This window comes from Ostrinia nubilalis, chromosome 28 (genome assembly GCF_963855985.1).
Source record: "Ostrinia nubilalis chromosome 28, ilOstNubi1.1, whole genome shotgun sequence".
NCBI lineage: Eukaryota > Metazoa > Arthropoda > Insecta > Lepidoptera > Crambidae > Ostrinia > Ostrinia nubilalis.
The window spans coordinates 4,388,922-4,408,588 of NC_087115.1; the positions used below are offsets into that span (position 1 = coordinate 4,388,922).

General features: G+C 40.6%; 1 protein-coding gene across 1 annotated transcript in view; it reads left to right on the forward strand.

The window, feature by feature from the left end:
• Nucleotides 1-19,667, forward strand: part of LOC135085416 (solute carrier family 2, facilitated glucose transporter member 1-like) — a 34,183-nt gene that overhangs the window by 10,398 nt on the left and 4,118 nt on the right. The window contains exons 2-6 of the mRNA XM_063980205.1: nt 12,454-12,552; nt 13,755-13,918; nt 15,020-15,130; nt 16,365-16,452; nt 17,136-17,349. Coding sequence (XP_063836275.1) covers nt 12,454-12,552; nt 13,755-13,918; nt 15,020-15,130; nt 16,365-16,452; nt 17,136-17,349 — 676 coding nt within the window. The remainder of the gene's footprint in view (nt 1-12,453; nt 12,553-13,754; nt 13,919-15,019; nt 15,131-16,364; nt 16,453-17,135; nt 17,350-19,667) is intronic.

The following is a 19,667-nucleotide window of genomic DNA, read 5'->3' on the forward strand; positions in this document are numbered from 1 at the left end:
TTTATTTAACCGACTTTTTAAGTTTATTATTTAACAAAAAATAAATTACACTTCTAATATTGTGTGGTTGGCATACCTTTAGTATGGAAGCTGGAAACATTGAATTTTCAGATAGTTCCAGTTTATTTTGTAACCTATTATTGGTACCGTTTGAAAGAGCTCGTGAAGCACTTTCAAGATCAGTAACCAGCTTTTCAATATCTTGTATAGTTTAGAAATAATCGAGTGAGATCACTTATCGTTTCCACCCTGTAGATCCTGGCTACACAGGAGCTGCAGCGGTAGAACGATAGGTGGGAATAGTCCCGTTCTCTAATTAAACTAGACTCTACCAACTCGACATTATTCGTGATAGATCGATTTGCGAATGAAAATTATAATCTTACTATTACATTAGTCAAGGTTCAGTTAGATGCGAATTTTCAAGTCGTTATACAAATATTATGTCATCTATAAATGGTTTAATATGAGGTCAACAGCTAAAAGACTAGTGGTGAAGTCATCATAGACGATTGAAACCTTTTAAGTATTATTACTTAGGTACTTAGATAGTATTTTTGAAGTAATTTTAGTAATTTGTATAAACAAATTACTAATCCCATTTACCCCTCGTACTAGTTAACTACTAAATGCTTGTGTTACGAATGGTTTCCACCACTTAGTTCCACCATAATACTGCCGCACAATTTATAAACGCAGTAAGTACCACTTACTGCATTTATGATTGTTTTGAATATTCTGAATCCTGACATCGCGATCTATAAGAATCAAAGACCCGTTTTTTTCTATCTATCTTAGAACGGAAGATACATGTTATCATAAACGCAGTAAAGAGCAGATTGTAGGTTTCTTCACATACTATGTTAGCAGTAAGAGCACATAATAACTTAATATTACGTGAATACTCGCGCTTACTTAATTTGCTACACAGTAATAGTGCAGTATGTGCCAATTACATCATTCTTATTATGTTTCTACAATTGTTAAGTTCACCTTGCACATAGTATATGTGCAGTAATTCCACTTAAACACACACTGATATTATGTTTCCATAGGAAAAACAGATGACTTGTACTTAATATTAATGCAGTAATTACAATTATACTGCGTACATACTAAGGATTGTCAGAGTGCTGCCTAGGTATTAACATGTTATGAACGCAGTGGCTGACTCTTACGTTATTGGAAGAAGTTGAAAACCTGTCCAAATGACAAATCTAGCCGAAGACCCAAGAGCTAGATTGACCCGACACTATACCGAAGATATCCCGGACGTGTCTGTACGAGATTAGAATGGCTCTCAAACAGCTGAAAAACAACAAGGCACCGGGCGATGATGGAATCACGGCTGAGCTTCTGAAATCAGGCGGAACGCCGGTACTAAAGGCTCTTTAGAAGCTATTCGATTCCGTCATACTTGAGGGAAAAACGCCTACGGCATGGCACAGAAGTTTGGTGATACTCTTCTTAAAAAAAAGCAACAAAACCTTGTTGAAAAATTTATTTTATACCCATCTCACTTCTGATTCTGTTTTTGAGAGTCATCATGAATGGTTTCACGCGACATCTAGCCTCCCGAACAAATCGGTATCCGATAAGGCTTTAGTATGATAGACCACATACTTATCTATGGCAGAAAACTGAGGAGAATAATCAGCAACTTTGTCTGGCATTTGTGGTCTATGAGAAAGACTTCTCTCTTCAAGCTACAGTCTCTCCAACGGTGCCTACTATAGATATAATCGTTGAAGGGCTTGTACGAATAGGCCACAATGTCAGTCCGTCTCCGGGATCAGGACTTCAGTTGCAGCGAGGGGAGGGGGAGACAGGGAGATGTCATATTTCTAAAACTGTTCACTACCACTCTGGAAGATGTTTTCAAGCTTCTGGACTGGAGCGGATTGGGCATAAATATCATCAGCGAGTACATCACCCATCTTTGATTCGCGGACGATATCGTAGTCATGGCTGAGAACGTGGAGGATCTAAGCTCAATCCTCGATTGCCTCAATAGAGCCTCTCAACAAATGGGTATTTAATGGACAAGACAAAAATCATGTCAAATGCCGTGCTGTACCCACTCCTCTGAAGGTTGGAGACACCTTAAGTTGTCTGATGGCCGCTGGGGCAGGAAAGTTCTTGTGTGGCGACCATGAGCTGGAAGACGCAGCTTGGGCAAGCCTCACACTAGGTGGACCGATGATCTGGTGAAGGTCGCGTCAGGTGCCTGTATGCGAGCGGCACAGGACCGTCTTTGTGGAAATCCTTGGGGGAGGCCGTTATCCAGCAGTGGACGTCTTTCGGCTGAAACGAACGACCGAGTCTTTATTTTATTAGATTGGTTATTTAAGATCTAAAAGTGGGTTGCCATATCTTAATTTTTGATTTAATAACAAGCGATCTCAGCAATTATTTTGTAATACTTGTTTCATTTACCCCTTGGTCATTTGGGAAAGTTCAACATGAAAGCGTTATTGGCTTATGATAAGCGCAGTATAATTGTATTATTACTGCGCATTTAAAGTTTTGATAAATTATTTTGATTCACACTCCCACTCATAAATGCAGTAAGTTGTAAAGATACGGCGCACATATTACGTTGTAAGAACTAAAATTTAAATCAATCATTTAACACATGTACCGTAAGTAACGAAAACTACTGATAAACGCAGTAAGGAACAATCATACTGCATTCATGGGTAGTAAGTATCGAACGGAAACTTAGTTAATCCATAACATAAACAGTTTTTTAAAATTTTTAAATACAAAATATTAATTAAAATACAAAAACCTCATATCAAAATAAACTTTGAGTTTAGCTCTATAAGCCCATATATTTTTTTTTACAAATATTTGCGTTACTAAATGTAGACACCCCAAAATAAAATTTCAACTTTGATCGCGTTTTTCTCGAAACTGTTCACGTGTTACTTACTGCGTTTATAAATTGTGCGGCAGAATAGTAGAGCGGCAGCGCCTGTTTCTTACGATATCCATGGGAAGAGTGGGTGCTCTTTTTTATTTATTTTTTTGTATAGACTATTTAAAATCTTATCATGAGGGGTTAACGGGACTAATATTCATCTAAAAAAGTGTTTCTATTGAGAAGTTGTATATCTGTCAGAGTACCTACAGTTTGACACCCACCTCTCGTTCCCACCTGTGTAGGCAGGATCTACAGCTTGACCGCCAATAACCCAACCAGTGAAGGTCAAGTTTGTCCCGGGGGAAAGTTAAACTGTCATTGGACCCGCAACGAAATTAATCAGAAGAACCAGTGCCGTAACTAGCCTTTTATGCGCCCGGTGCGAGCTTTCAAAACTGCGCCCTTGAAAAATGCTCTACCTCTGCCTCTACGGGGGGGGGGGGGGGGGGGGGGGGTTGCGGAGCGATTGTGTAAGGTTGTTCATGGATGGAAAATGAATACAATTGATCATTAATCATTTACCTAAGTTCGAAATTTTGACCATTCCATGAAGACCGAAAAGTGACCGGTCGTATAAAAACATTTCATGGATTTGCGTTTCACTATCGAAAACCATTGGCTAAAACTCATTTTTTATAATAATAAATCAAATTCATGTTTAAATGCATTTTATGACATAATTTTTAAATTGTCATATTTTTTACTGAATAACCTGTAAAAGTTAATTCTACAATTTCTGAAAAATCACCTAAAAGTAACCTTTTCATTAGTGTAACCTAAAAGTAACCAATGCAATTCAAAAGTAACCTTCTGGCAACACTGCGGCTATCTGAATGCGTGATTCTCGATGTATCGGGGAATCCCCGAACATTGGGTGGGACGTCGCGGCAGAATGGAACGTTTGTGAATCGTTTAGTTTTGTAAGTCATCCTTTTCACTCTTGTCGAACGATGAATTTTCTATCTATCTCTCGCACGCTAGTGCGTCAGTAACGCCGCACGTAGTTAATGAATAAAATCAAAGATAAAGGGAGGACCAATGAATGTGGCTGACAGCAATGACAGCGTAACGTGAACTATATGTACATCTCCTCAGCTAGATTGACAGATTTGCTTAGAACTTCTAAGTTAGAAGTGGCGCCCTCCAAATGAATATAGACAGAAATGGTATAGGTACTTTTGTTTGTGTATGTAATATTGCGAGCAAGACAAGGTGGATTTAACCACCTTTACAAGTGTTGTTGTTTCAAGATCGCTTGAAACATGCCATATAGATATAGATAGTACAGACAGAGGGCGCGTCTACACCATATTCGCAATAAAACAAAATGTACCTACTAACTACCATGCATGAAACAAAACTAGATACTGGTCTGGTCATTTCTGCGCCCCTCCAGGGTCTGCGCCCTGTGCCTGGGCACCGCTGGCACCGCCCTAGTTACGGCACTGAGAAGAACATAGGGTCAAGCAAGATGACACCGAGTGGGTGCTGGGTGACCTCTTTGACAATTTTTTTTTCTTTTTTGTTTTGATGATTAGTGTGCTAGTTGTCAAATAAAGATTTCTTTCTTTCTTTCTAGATTTCTAGACAGATTGACAGTAAAAACTGGACTTAAAACCTCATTAACAAACAGTGCGCAGTTCTCATACATATTCAACAGTTGTAATAACAATAGCCCCGTTTCTTGTGAAGTCTTTAATTAATATGGAAGGTGATTGTTTGCTTTATTTTCAAACTGAATAATCAATGAGGGCTATCGTTTTAGCGCTCACCAGTTAGCGCCACTGTAGAGTAAGGTCCTGTCACTTGTTAGTAGCGAAGACAGTGATGCCAACTTGTGAGCGCTAAAGTGGTAGTAGGCCAGTAGAATTAAACACAAAAATTGATTAAATCGGAAATAATTCCTACAAAAGATTTTTTTGCTTTAATGGCTTCATTGGTTGCCCATTAAGACTCTCCTAAGTTTTCGACTTCGACGGAGTTGTGCTTAAGTGGTGGGGGCCCCCAAAAGGGGCGTTTTTTCGGTTTTCCGGTTATACCGCGTAAAGGACTTACCCTATCGAAAAGTGGTCTTCATGACGGTTAAAGGGCACTTAATCCTGCATTGAATAAGACCAAATTCATATGTTTTGGACAAACCGTTCTCGCGCTAAAGTTCGGCAAAGTAGAAAATATACGTATAATTAATGACCCTCTCCACGTCCAATGGTTTGTTACCCACATGCTTCCAAGCCTTGTAAAGGGTCGCCTTAACCAGTGTAACCCTAACAAGGCTCACGAGTTTGATTCGCTTATCCTTGTTCGTCCCAGCCGTTCCTTAACTGCGGTTGCTGCACCTCTTCCTGGCACTCTCCTGAACGACTCTGTGTTACCTAATGTGGCTGCCCCTCTTCCTTGTACCCTCCTGTACGATTTCATTGCTTAGCCATATGCCTGGTCCAAGGTTCGACGCCACAAAATCAACTTCGTACGAGTGAAAATAGTTTAAATACTATTTACCGTGCTTGCAACATTTTTCTTTACTGCTTCGCCTCTATTAGTCGTAGAGTGATTGTATATATCCTATAGCCTTCCTCAATGTATGAGCTATTCAACACAAAAATAATGATTTCAATCAAACTAGTAATTCTTAAGATTAGCGCGTTCAAACAAACAAACAAAAAACTCTTCAGCGTTTTAATATGAACTTGTTGTTGTTGATTTTTGGCGTCGAACCTTAGACCAGGCATACGGCTAGGCAACGTAGTCATGCAGGAGGATACAAGGAAGAGGGGCAGCCACAGTAGGTAACACAGAGTCGTTCAGGTGAGTGCCAGGAAGAGGTGCAGCAACCGCAGTTAAGGAACGGCTGGGACGAACAAGGATAGGCGCATCAAGCTCGTAAGCCTTGATAGGGTTACACTGGTTGAGGTGGCCCTTTTCAAGACTTGGAAGCCTGTGGGTAACAAACCATTGGACGTGGAGAGGGTCATTAATTATACGTATATTTTCTACTTTGCCGAACTTTAGCCCGAGAACGGTTTGTCCAAAACATATGAATTTGGTCTTATTCAATGCAGGATTGAGTGCCCTTCAACCGTCATGAAGACCACTTTTTGATAGGGTAAGTCCTTTACGCGGTATAACCGGAAAACCGAAAAAATGCCCCTTTCGGGGGCCCCCACCACTTAAGCACAACTCCGTCGAAGTCGAAAACTTAGGAGAGTCTTAATGGGCAACCAATGAAGCCATTAAAACAATAAAATCTTTTGTAGGAATTATTTCCGATTTAAAAGCTAATTCTACTGGACTATAGGAGGACTATCGCATTTGCTGAGTCAAGATGGCGTCACTGTAGAGTAAGGTCCTGACAATCGCCAGGGATGCCAACTGTTAAGTATAAAAACGATAGCCCTCATTGGGTTGGTCCTGGAGAGACTCGAATCGGCAGTTTTATTCCCAGAAGGGGCGTTAGGTTAGGAACTATAATAGGTCTAGCCCTTAACTTCAGTCAGTGCCTGAGGTATGGGAGCGGCACGGGAGGGGGATATTACCTAAGTCTGTCGCCATAACAACAATGTTAACAGCATTGTTGTGTTCCGGCAGTTAGAGGTAAGATAGCCAGTTCCTCCGTGGTTGAGGATTCCGGGTGAAGCTCGCTTCCACCTTCGGCCTGATCGTCACTTACCATCAGGTGAGATATAGGCCAAGAGCTTCCTCGTTGTGGATAAAACAAAAGTAGACTCTCTAATTATATATCTCTATAAGTAGAGTTCAACGCTCTCTAGTTACACAAAAATATCCTCAATGTGAATGTTACGTCCGTACTTCCTTCGAGTGCGAGTGAAACATGTGCGATCGAAATCGCTTCGCTACTCTATTGTTTACAACAGTTTATACAGGGTGTTGATTTCAATCCTCGCCATATTTCTGATCACGAATTGTTTGCGCGCTTATGTTGGCAACAAAGAGTTCTCATGTTCTACTGTTGGTATACATGCGTGCATCTTCCCGACCATTCGCCAAAGTTCCTTGGCGTCTAACGCCATCTATTTCTCCGCGGCGTAAACTGTTGTGTAGGCGACAAACATTTTGAAAGAAAAAAGACAGTTGCCCGTTGCCTATACTCCATTTTTCACGTGCGCGTCCACGCCGCTACAAAAAACCTATTTTATTTTATCGTTTGGTGATTTTGTGCGAAGTGCAGTGTTTTCCGCTGTTCGACCGACGCCCTCTGATATTGGATTGTTACGAGGAGTGCTGGAACTGGGATAGGGAGCCCGGTGTCGCTGTTACCAGGTCAGTGCATGAGTCTCACATAATCCCAATATATCGTGTAAACTCCTTCCTCGGCAACTCACACAGTTATTCTATTCCCGCATCGCATTTTCTATTCAATTTCTCTTAAAACAAATACGTAACAAACCCCTCGCATCACCACGAATCATTAACCTTTAACCGACGACGTGATTTTTTTGTCACGCCGTCTGCGACGTGCGGTCTGTGGGACCGCTATACTGTTTACTCAAAAAGTAATCATTTTTTGTATAAAAGTATATTGGTTTTATATTTTTTGAGAACATTAGAGTATTACAAATAAACGTACGTATAATTTGTGAGGAATCAATGTATATTATTTATTTAAATATGGCTTAAACTTTTTTGACCCTTAATTTCATTGAAATTACACTAGAGCTCCATAATACCTATATAACTTGTAAATTTTAATCAAAGCAAGAAAAACTATACTCCTTCCTAAATATAGTGAACATAATTAATAAAATAAAAATAAATGACACGTACATCACATGCACAAAAAAATGTTGACGTAGGGTAAACATTAGGCACAATCAGTACATTATTTTTTACCGCATGCCAAGCATTTTCGGTATGCATAGGTAACACCTGTAAGATAATTTCGTTTTCAATTTAGGTGGACTAAAATGTACGTCCTTTTTGCAGCTGGTGCAATGACATCAGGCTGATTTGGCATGTCAGAGCCTAGAATAGATGTCATTGTTTGCTTTACCACCCGTTTCGCGGTATTTTTTTACAGACTACCATCTTTTACATAATAATAAGTCCTAATATCAATATATCATTAGGAAATGTCTTTTGCTAGGTTGTGGTGGCCCAGGATCCATCAATTTTACAAAATATGAGTCGTCTAAAACAAAAACGCATGTTTTAGTATGGTACAAAAAAGTCACGTAGTCTGCGACGTGCGGTCCCACAGACCGCTGTTGAACTTTAAATCGAATTATCTTATCAAAACTGCCCTTATCGATGTAACCACTACCTGTAATCGCGTATGGGCAACTAAACTCGAAGGTACTGAGACGCTCGGGACACGGGAGTAAGTAGAACATTGCAATCCAGAAATTTCAAAAACCGGAGCGGTCTGTGAGACCGCACGTCGTCGGTTAAAGGTTAAAACTCGCCTAACGCTCGTTTCCCATTAAATCCTTGTCCAAATCCAGATTTCAACTGTCAAATGATGAACGCTAAAATGAAAATGTAAAATCGAAAACGGCAGATATTTCGACAAAAACATATTGAAATTTTCGGTCGGATTTTCTTGGATTAGGATTGAATATAGAAAACCAGCATAAAAGCGCTACAGTCCCTTTTTAGAAGCTAGGTCACACGATCTGACCTACAAACATCTGACTCCCCCAAATCACAGGCGAAGCCGCGGGCTCTAGCTAGTTGTTTATAAGGAAGGTGTAAACAATGTCATAAACATTGCGATCTTATCAACGGTGGATATCCCCTTCCTGTAATTAAAACATTAACGGGACCATACATTTTGGATTCAATTGTTGACGGGGACAAAAATTGTGTTCATTTAAATATTATACAGGGTGTTGATTTCAATCCTCGCCATATTAATTTCGGTGATCTATTATGACTTCAATAAACGCATTACACTAAAAAAAAATACAAACGAAAGTGGAATTTTTAGCGAATATTATTTTCCGTGCGAAATCAGCTGTCTGTGGCTCGCAATACTGCAATAAGTAGTTTATTAAATACTGCGGTAGGTACCATCGAGCTACGCGGCGGATCGCTCGCATATCATGTCGGATAGCCCACTGAAGGAAGCTATAGGTAGTGTAAATAGGTAGTTACTTTTCTTTGACTAACTAAAGTTAAAGTTCGTTTTAAATTTTTTTCGGAGTCAATTTTTTTTACTGATTCGTGATCAGAATAACCTACTTACGCCCGTATTCACAAACGATGCTTGCTTAAGTAAAGCCACAATTCGAACGCACAGCGTTGAATAGAGCTCTGTGATTAGTTCGTTTGTCACCCTGTGAGACCTCTTAGTAATGTTTGTAAATACGGGCGTTAATCAACTCCCTAGATATGGCAAGTATTGAAATCAACACCCTGCAACATCCTGTATGTACCTAGATGTCTGTGCCCGTGACTTCGCGTGAAAATAGTTTCCCGTTTTTTGCAACGCTCTGCTCCGCTTTTCTCTACTGCTCCGTCCCTATTGGCTGTTGAGTGATGTTATTAGCCTAAGTAAAGCCTTAAATTCTTCGATAAATGGGCTATCCAACACAAAACTATTTTTTCAAATCGGATCAGTAGTTCCTGAGATTAGCGCGTTCAAGCAAACGAACTCTTCAGCTTTATCTTTTGAATTTTGAATCTGTCTTTTCAATTTTAAATTATCAGTGAAAACTCAGAGGCTTGTGTAAGACTTATTATTTTTATTCTACATTCATAATATTATAAGCTGTATGTTTTCCTAATAAAGAAAATTAAATTAAATTAAATTTATCACAACGAGGAAGCTCTGGCCTTTCTTACATGATGAAGAGTGATGATCAGGCCGAAGGTGGAAGCGAGCTTCACCCGGAATCCTCAACCACAGAGGGCTTAGTGAGTTTAAATCAATCGTCGTCACTAGTGAGCGCGTTTAAAAAATCTATGAAGATTTTAGTTTCTGAAAGTATCCACGGGGCGCTGTACAATCCGTCATACATTTAATGTCATTTTTTTACGCGCTCACAGCTCACTAGTGACAAAGTTTGATGTAAACTCACACTCCGGCCTCAATAGTAATGTAGGTGCCGAAATGCTGGAACACAACGATGCTGTTAAAGTGTTACTATGGCAACCAGACAGTTAAAACGCGATGCTAAAACTAAACAAGCAGTTTTCCTTTTATCCTTATTATTAGTGTACTTAACCTAATAATAAGCTTAATAGGCATTTTCCTTAGAGATATTATTATTAGAGAGATGCCAACTAATGCGCTGAGTTCGAAACGTGTCGCATTAGAAATTCACACACACAGTAATAAAATTATGTGCTCATTATCCACTGCGGTATCAGTACTAAACGTTCGAATAATATTTAGTACTACGCAAGCAATGTAAGCTGTTTACATTATGACGTCACTGCTGTCATCATTGCTGTTACGAGCAATGTGTTCTTTTTGGGCATATTGCTGCGACACCGGCCCCGCCCCTTTGTCACGTCTCCCTTTAGTTTCTGTGATCTGTGGCATTTTCCTTTTGTAGGTTGAGGAATTATTTGTACGGTAAGTAAAACGTCACAGACGAGTAGCTCGGTAGGTGTGTCTGTCTACCCACCTCTGTGCGTCATGATGGCAGAAATAAACGACCTTCGATTATATTTGCCATGCTAGCTCGATTAAAACAATTCCTTTAACATTTCAAAGAACACCATTTCTAAGCGAAGTGTGGCACAAAACTTGACAAAAAAGTTCACATCGGTCCATATTATTTATTTGCCGTAACCTTGACTTTTAAATCCTAATTTTATAATACCTACTCGTCATGTGGAATATCGTTTGAATCCATCTGTTTCGCTCAGTTTTATACATGAATATCCCTATTAAGTAATACTATTAAAAATTAATGCCCCATACATGTACATAATGTAACTCATTAATAAACGTCGCGTTAAGACCCGTGTCTTTCTAAAGTTTGTCTCTCCTGAGGTAAACCACTACCGGACTAGGATATGAGCCATGATAGAATCTTATGGTCAATTTTAGACGACAAAATTATCAACTTATTGTGTAAAATCGATAAATATCATAAATAAAATAGTGTCGAGACGCGTATCCTATGCCTACGGAACAGACTTCGATGAAAATTGACCTATTAAAGGAGATAGTTTGAGACCCAGAGAAAAACGTAGGATTGTAGAGTTCTCAGCTTCTGTACGGCATTGTTTTAATAAAAGAAGACAGAAAATACAGTGACAAAGTACCTACATAACGACACTTATGGGACTGAGCATCTTAGAGTGCGCGTTATAGAGAGTAGTGACACGGTAGAGCGGATAGAAAACAAGGTAGCCCAAAACAGTCAAGAAGCTTCTAAGTTAAGGAGTTTGTCGTTAAATAGAGTTCACACTGTAATTCACTCAGTGAGAAAGAAACGTTCTTTGAACATAATCTTAATCACCCACATCTGTGAATAAACCGACAAAAAACAGACAACTGTGTCACTCACTGTAACAAACGTAACCCATATAATCTATACGGTACAAAATACACATCTGTTTTTGTATTAAATAATAATAAGTCCTATTAATAGTATGATTACGACCTTCGCCCCATGCTGCTTCATTCATTATGATTATTATAACAGTGGGTTTTGATATCTGTAATTTGGTTTTCTTCTAATGTTAGGCTGAGTTGCACCATCTAACTTTGACCGTAACTATAACGATAACCGGTGCTTTTTGTATGGAGTTTGACAGATTTTTGACGTTTTTCAAAGTTAAAGTAAGATGGTGCAACCCAGCCTAAGAAGAGCTGCAGGCACGCTGCGGGTTTTGAAATAAAAATAAGGCAAAACAGGCAGGCACTTGAAAAAAACAGGCAAAATTTTAAAGTTTTCGACATTGAGTCAAACTGTCACTTGTCAGCTATTGTGCTGATTTTTTGTTGAAGAGTATTTTTATTTAAATTACACGATTAATAACAAAAAAAATCATGTATAAACTTAAAAGAAAGGGTCATGAACTAGAGGTAAACAGCTACACATATTTTTATTTTTTAATACCTATAGGTTTTAATCTATAGCAGGGAAGAAAATGGAACCACAGAGGTATACAGGGTGACCCAAAATTCTGAAGGTGCCTGATGCATCGATAAAGCTTAAGCCCATTTAAAAATAACTAAAACTGGTCATATCTCAAAACGCATGAAACTTTTTTATAGACATACCTAGGTACCTATTGCTTAGGTTGTTAATAGATGCGTCTTAGGCCTAGCTAAAGCCCGGTCTGTAAGCACGTAGAATTTTGTCCAATGACCCCAAGCTACCCATCCTTATCGCTCGCGCGTAATTATATTGCTGTCGCGACTGTGCGCCGGGCGCCCGCAGTAGGTAAGTGTGCAAGAGCGACAGCAACATAATTACGCGCGAGCGATAAGGATGGGTGGATCATTGGACAAAATTCTACGTGCTCGCAGACCAGACTATACCTCTAAGATCGAAACGACTGAGAAGAAGTGTGTATGAGTTAATAAAGTATTGTTTGTTTGTCCCCAGGATATGAACCTGCGACTGGCCTTTGCCATAATATCCTCAGCATGCTGGTCAGCCTTCCAGCATGGTTACAACACTGGAGTCATGAACGCCCCGCAAGCTGTAAGTAACTTCATCATCATTTCAGCCACAGGACGTCCACTGCTGAACATAGGCCTCCCCCAATGATTTTCACATCGCCCGGTTGGTAGCGGCCTGCATCCAGTGCCTTCCTGCTGCTACCTTTATGAGGTTGTCGATCCATCTTGTGGGTGACGTCTCACGCTGCGCTTGTAAGTGACCTCCACTCCAGAACCTTGCTGCCCCATCGGCCGTCAGCCCAATGTGCTTTTGACGTAATAACAATGAGATTAATTTTGGGAGATTATTCTTCTTCTTCTTGTCGTGTCTACAACAAACCTACACAGAGTCAGCCCAAAACTCCGCAGAGTGGCGTTGTCCATAGCCTTCATTGAATCTTCCTGCGTGAAGTTGTGAATTTGTGTTGAGAATATTCTAGACAGAAGCTCAGTGGTTTAGAAAGCAGACACTAGCGACTCTTCAGCATGTGTACGATTTGGGTCCTTTATAAAGAGAACTCTATCTTTCTGGACGTGGAAATTCACTCTACTCAGAAGTCGTGCTAGAAAGCTATAGTCTGGTCTGTGAGCACGTAGAATTTTGTCCAATGACCCCAAGCTACCCATCCTTATCGCTCGCGCGTAATTATGTTGCTGTCGCGCTCGCACACTCACTGCGGGCGGCCGTCGCACAGTCGTGACAGCAATATAATTACGCGCGAGCGATAAGGATGGGTAGCTTGGGGTCATTGGACAAAATTCTACGTGCTCACAGACCAGGCTTTAGCCGGTTAGAGAGACAGGTCTGGCCAGCGTAAGGAGTGCAAGCCAAATCCTCCATTTGACCCTAATGGTCCATTGAGAGAGCGTACGAACTAAAGCCACGATAGCCCAACGGTGAAGTGGTCGGACTGGCCGACTCGAGATCCGACGAACGAAGGATCGAATCCCACCGCCGCTCGATCAACTATTATGATGAGCCCACTCGTAACACAAGCTTATTTAGCTTAACACGAGGGGCTAACGGGACTATTAGTAATTTGTGCAATACAAATTGCTAATAATCTTTTAAAAAAGTCGCTGACGTAGCCCGACGGATTAGCAAACTGAATTGGCAATGGGCAGGGCACATAGTACGCAGAACTGACGGCCGATGGGGCAGCAAGGTTCTGGAGTGGAGAAAGAGAGCGTGCTCCTGCATTAAAAACTTAATGGCCTGATGATGAATCCTCATTTCTTTTGCAGATAATGTCAAAATGGCTACAAGACGACGCTCTAACGGGCACGAATTCGACCCTCTACAACGCAACCGACGACCCAAAGGTGACCACGGTCTGGTCCATAGCTGTCTCCATCTACTGTGTGGGTGGCATGATCGGAGGCTTGCTGACAGGATTTGTTGCTGATAGGTCAGTTTTACTATTGCCATTGTCCAGTCATCGTCAAATAGTTCGTGACTAGGGTTGCCAGGCGTCCGGCTTTAGCCGGACATGTTTGGCTTTTTACGGTCTTGTCCGGCCAAATATTGTAATGTGTTGTCCGGCTTTTGGTAGGGTTTTTATTGGGCTGCCGCGCCCAGGCGAAAGTCGAGCCACAGAATAATATGAAGCTCACGCATCAGGATGTGATAGTAGACACTCACGAGCTGACACTAATTGCACCTTTTGCTAAATGCACCATTTTGGACCTGGCAACCCTATTCGTGACACTAAAGTGGCCTAAAAGTTGACAGGAAAACTTTATTTCAGGAACAAAAACGTATTGCGAACTAACACTCCTATTCACAAAGGATGCTTGCTTAAGTGAAGCAGCTAACCGAACGCACAGCGTTGAATAGAGCTCTGTGCTTGGTTCGTGTGTATCCCTGTGCGTCCACGCGCACTGTGAGACCTCATAGTAATGTTTGTGAATAGGGGCGTTATTGTCTACGTTAATTGGGTGTCACGAACTATTTGACGCTGACAGTCCTTCACTGGTGAAAACCAGGAAAAAGTTACGAAATCCGCCAGCGAGGGACAACACTACTGAAAGCTGGTGGAAAATATATAATCTTAAAGAGATACAGTCTGAGTTAAGGTGGTGGTAGTTAGCCAGTTGAACAAGTCCAACCAAACCGAGCGCCCGGAACTCGGAATCGAACCCAGGACCTCTGGGTCTCATAGTGGTCTTATCTTTATTTTATCGGAGAGTTGTCAACACTACAATGGCCGGTTGGTGGCGGCCTGCCCAGCGCCTTCCCGCTACCTTTATGAGATCGTCGGTCCACCTTGTGGGTGGACGTCCTACGCTGCGCTTTCCGGAACGTGGCCTCCACTCCAGAACCTTGCTGTCCCATCGGCCGTCAGTTCTGCGTATTATAAATGTCACTAACATTATAAAGACGAAAGATTTGAGTGTTTGTTTGTTTAATAGACTCCGAAACCACTGGACCGATTTGAAAAATTCATTCACCGTTAGAATCCTAAATTATTTCAGCTAGTTTTGTTAAAAGTTGTTGTTTTTTTTTTCAGATTTGGAAGAAAACGCGGGTTGCTTCTGAACAATATATTCGTGTTTATTGGGGCCGCGTTGGAAGGAAGCGCAAAGGCTGCTAACTCAGCCGAGATGCTGATCGTTGGAAGGTTAGTAATAAAATAAATAATCATAGACCTGCCCCAGAGTAGTTAAATACAAATGAGTAGGTTATCTTCATAGAAACGCACCGAGCGCGGTTTGTATGTGAGCGCGCCAATACGTATGCGGCGCGCACGCACACACTGACAAAATTCGGCGCAACTCCCCGCTAATCCCATCAGCCATCAATTCTGTGTACTTTGTGCCCTGGAAATCCACTTTAGCTTGCTAATCCGTCGGGCTATGTCAGCGACTTTAGTTCGTTTACGGATCTCCTCATTTCTTTTCTTATTCGATCTCGTACAGAATAGCCCTTTCCATAGCACACTGTGCAACTTTGAGCTTCTTTATGAGTGGCGCGAACTAGTGAGCACAAAACCTTTAAGACATTTTTGTTGTCATTATTTACTATGACGTTTGTGTTGCGACCTCAGACAATGTTTTTTGTTTTGTCTGTCTACACACACATTAACAAAGAGCGTTCTTTGTTTACAGTTTTCTTACCTGAATTAAATGACCGGTCAAGTTTAAATAAGACTCAAACACTGGGTTCTGTACCCTCATTGCTATAGCTCTAGCGTTACTCAGCATACTCGCATTTTTTGTCCCTTAGTCGCCTCATACGACATCCACGGGAAGAGTGGGTGGTTCCATTCTGATCTGCCGGAGCTCTATTCTAATTTTGGCATTTTTATTACGGAACCCTAAACAACCAGCTTTATTTCATACTATTGTTATAATCGTCCTTCTCTGACCTGAGTGTCTCAAGAGTCAAGACTGTATAATTGTTTTTTATTGAAATAAGACATGGGTGAAGTCAAATCCTCCATTTGCCTAAGGTTCTAGAATTAAAACACCTCCCCGGGTTCGCTCCGTCGCAGTTAAATCGCCCGGTTTGTAGACTTGGGTCGGGCCTTGATATAAGTTTTTTTAAAGATTATTAGTAATTTGTAATAGTCCCGTTAGCCCCTTGTGGTAAGCTAAATATGCTTGTGTTACGAGTGGGCTCACCACAATAGTCGAGCGGCGGTGGTATTCGAACCCGCGTTCCTCGGATCTCGAGTCGGCCAGTCCGACCCCTTCACCACGGTCCTTCACCGTTCGACTATCGTGGCTTCAAGTAATTCTCTTGCTACCTACCATTGCCATAAAACTCTCTGGGACGGCCGTGTTGACTCGCTCATAAGTATGTCAATTGACATGGTGTCAAATGCACTATTGTAATTGAACCCACGCTCTCAGGTTGGTGATCGGTGTAAACAACGGATTGAACGCCGGTTTGGCGCCGATGTACTTGGCGGAGATATCTCCAGTGTCGCTACGAGGATCAGTAAGTTATACATTCTTTAATACAAAATTGGTGTTTTTATCCCTAAAACCCGATCTCCAGCGCGTGTTTTGCCAGTGTTTTCCAACCTTTTTAATGGCACGACCCCCCTAGTATGACAAAATATTTTGCGACCCCCCCGACCGTTCGCTCTTTTTTCGCGCATTTTTTAAGGTTTCATAGATGTTGTAGGAACCGAATTATTCAATCCATTTGGATAATTTAGATTTCAAATTAAGCTATCTTTAAAGCTTTACTGTTTTTTACTGAGGTAGTTTTTATGACCTTTCGCGACCCACAGGTTGAAAAACACTGCTATACACAATCAACAAAAAAAAAAACATTTCAACATTCAATATTTTTTGTAGGCAATTTTGTTGAATGTTGACATATTTAACCCAAACTTTTTCTTAAACCCAAAACTTTGGGTTAACCCAGCTTAAAACATTTTTTTTTGATAATAGAGTCTAGCGCTTAACTTAGTCAGTGCCTGAGGTATGGGAGCGACACGAGGGGAGGGTGATTTGTGACGGTCAAACGTCAGCGAGACTAGCTTTGTATGTCCTGTCACGCAATCACGTCATAATATTATGTCAATATCACCCCTCCGCCGCTCCCATACCTCAGACATTTACTGAGTTACGCGCCAGATCCATAAAGTTGACTTTGAATAATTTTTTGTCCAGATAGGAACGGTCTACCAGCTAGTCATCACGATGACAATCCTTCTCTCGCAAGTGCTGGGGTTGACATCAGTTCTCGGCACCGAGACTGGTTGGCCATGGCTGCTTGCTGTCACTGTCATCCCAGCTGTCATCCAGTGCGCAACGCTACCCAGGTGCCCGGAGTCGCCTAAGTACCTTCTGCTGAATAAAGGGCAGGAATTGCATGCTCAGAGAGGTAAGAATAGCTGCTTAAATGGATTTAACCTTTAGAGCCACATACTTTTAGCATCGGCGATTCAGCTGCTTTTAGAAGCTGCTACAAATTCCACACACACATAGCTCGGAGAGCTGATGGCCGCTGGGGCAGGAAGGTTCTTGAGTGGCGACCACGAGCCGGAAGACGTAGCGTGGGCAGGCCTCCCACTAGGTGGACCGACGGTCTGGTGAAGGTCGCGGGAGGTGCCTGGATGCGAGCGGCGCAAGACCGGTCTTTGTGGAAATCCTTGGGGGAGGCCAGGGCCGGATCTACCTATGGGCTGATTGGGCTGCAGCCCAGGGCCCCGGGGTTACAAGGGGCCCCCAGATCCCGCTAAAAAGTAGGCAATAATTTGAAAAAGAAAAAAGAAAAAAAGTGGTCTGTAAAGTCGGTTTACGGACGATATTATAGAGGTAAGGTAAATTTTGACGATATTAATGATACACTCTCACAGGTTCTACATTGGTTCACTGTTAACAACTTATTGTTAAATGCAAATAAAACTAAGTGCATTAAATTTAGCTTACCTAATGTGAGGCAGGTTTCCACGCAATTAATGGTGAAGAATGAACCATTAAATAGCATAAATTCCACAACATTCTTGGGAATCACTTTAGATGCTAAACTTCAGTGAGGTCCTCATATTGAAACTTTGTCAAAAAGGCTCAGTTCGACTTCTTTTGCAGTGAGAAAGATAAGGCAATTAACTGACATTGAAACGGCAAGGCTAGTATATTTTAGCTATTTTCACAGTATAATGTCATACGGCATATTGTTGTGGGGCTCAGCCGCGGACATTGAAACTGTGTTTGTTCTGCAGAAGAGAGCAGTGCGGGCCATTTATAACCTTGGACCCTGATTTTCCTTGAAAGAATTTTTTAAGGAAATTAACATACTGACAGTAGCTTCACAGTTCATTTATGAAAACCTTTTATATGTTCGCAAAAATATAGAGCAATTAACGAAAAAGAGCGATTTGCATAACTTTAATACAAGAAACAAAAATAAACTTGCCGTTCCAAATTTCAGACTGCATAAGATTGGGAATTCATTTATGGGGAAATGTATTAAATTATTTAATAAATTACCACAAAGCACATATTAAAAGTACCTTAATGAAAAAGGGCTACTATAAAGTCGATGATTATTTAAAAGATAAAAATGTTTGGGATGCGTAACTGCCTAGCTCGCATAAATATTTATAAATATTTATAAGTTATAAATTATAACTATGTATTTTGAAAACCTGTAAACCTTTGAAAAAGAGGCTGACAATAGTGTCTGAGTTTCTTGCGCTGCTTCTTCTCAGCACTGGCCCATTTATTGTCCTGAAGCAGTGGTAGGGTTAATACTGGGACGTGTAAAAGTGCTTTTTTAAAGCCTACTTACAGAAATAAATGAGTTTTACTGAGTTTTCTACTGAGTTTTTACTGAGTTTTTATTTTTACGTGACAACGTCATAAGAAAATATTGATTAAAAATTGCATACTAATTTTTTGATTTTTTTTAAATTTTTTTTCTTCCAATTATTTTATTTTTATTTCTTATTTACGAAGCGTAGAATGGCGCGCCCGGAGAGGCTTAGTTCAAACGATCATTGCAAACATTGTGATAGGGATAGAGACATGCTATTTTTAGGTTTACAAAGGTAATACGATAAAGAATAACACAAAGTAATAAAAACAATCTGTTATGGGGGCATTATTTGGAGAAATTTATCAAATAACCAAAAAAACACGAATTAAAATGCAGATTTTTCTCAAAATGTATTTTTTTTTTATTATTTGTTGCCATTTTCTGAGTATTTTATGTATTTTTTTAGTATCGCCTGTTATTTAGCATTATTACTGTTTTTATTTTATCAGGATATACCTCTTAGTTTAAAAGTTATTACGTTTTCTTTACAAGAAGTAATTGACAGAAAAAAAAAATTAAAAAAAATCTCAAAAAGTTAGTATGCAATTTTTAATCAATATTTTCTTATGACGTTGTCACGTAAAAATATCGTCCGTAAACCGACTTTACAGACAACAATTTTTTTTTTTCAAATTTTTGCCTACTTTTTAGCGGGATCTAGTCTAGTTTCACCTATTTTCATATGTGCACTTAATCGTGACTCACACTGTATGTATAAGAATAATAATATATCATTATAGAAACAGTTTTTTGGCATGGCTATTAGTTGAGTGAGTACTAAGATAGGCCCCCAAGTAGTTTCAGCCCAGGGCCCCACAAATTCACGATCCGGCCCTGGGGGAGGCCTTTGTCCAGCTGTGGACGTCTTTTGGCTGAAACGA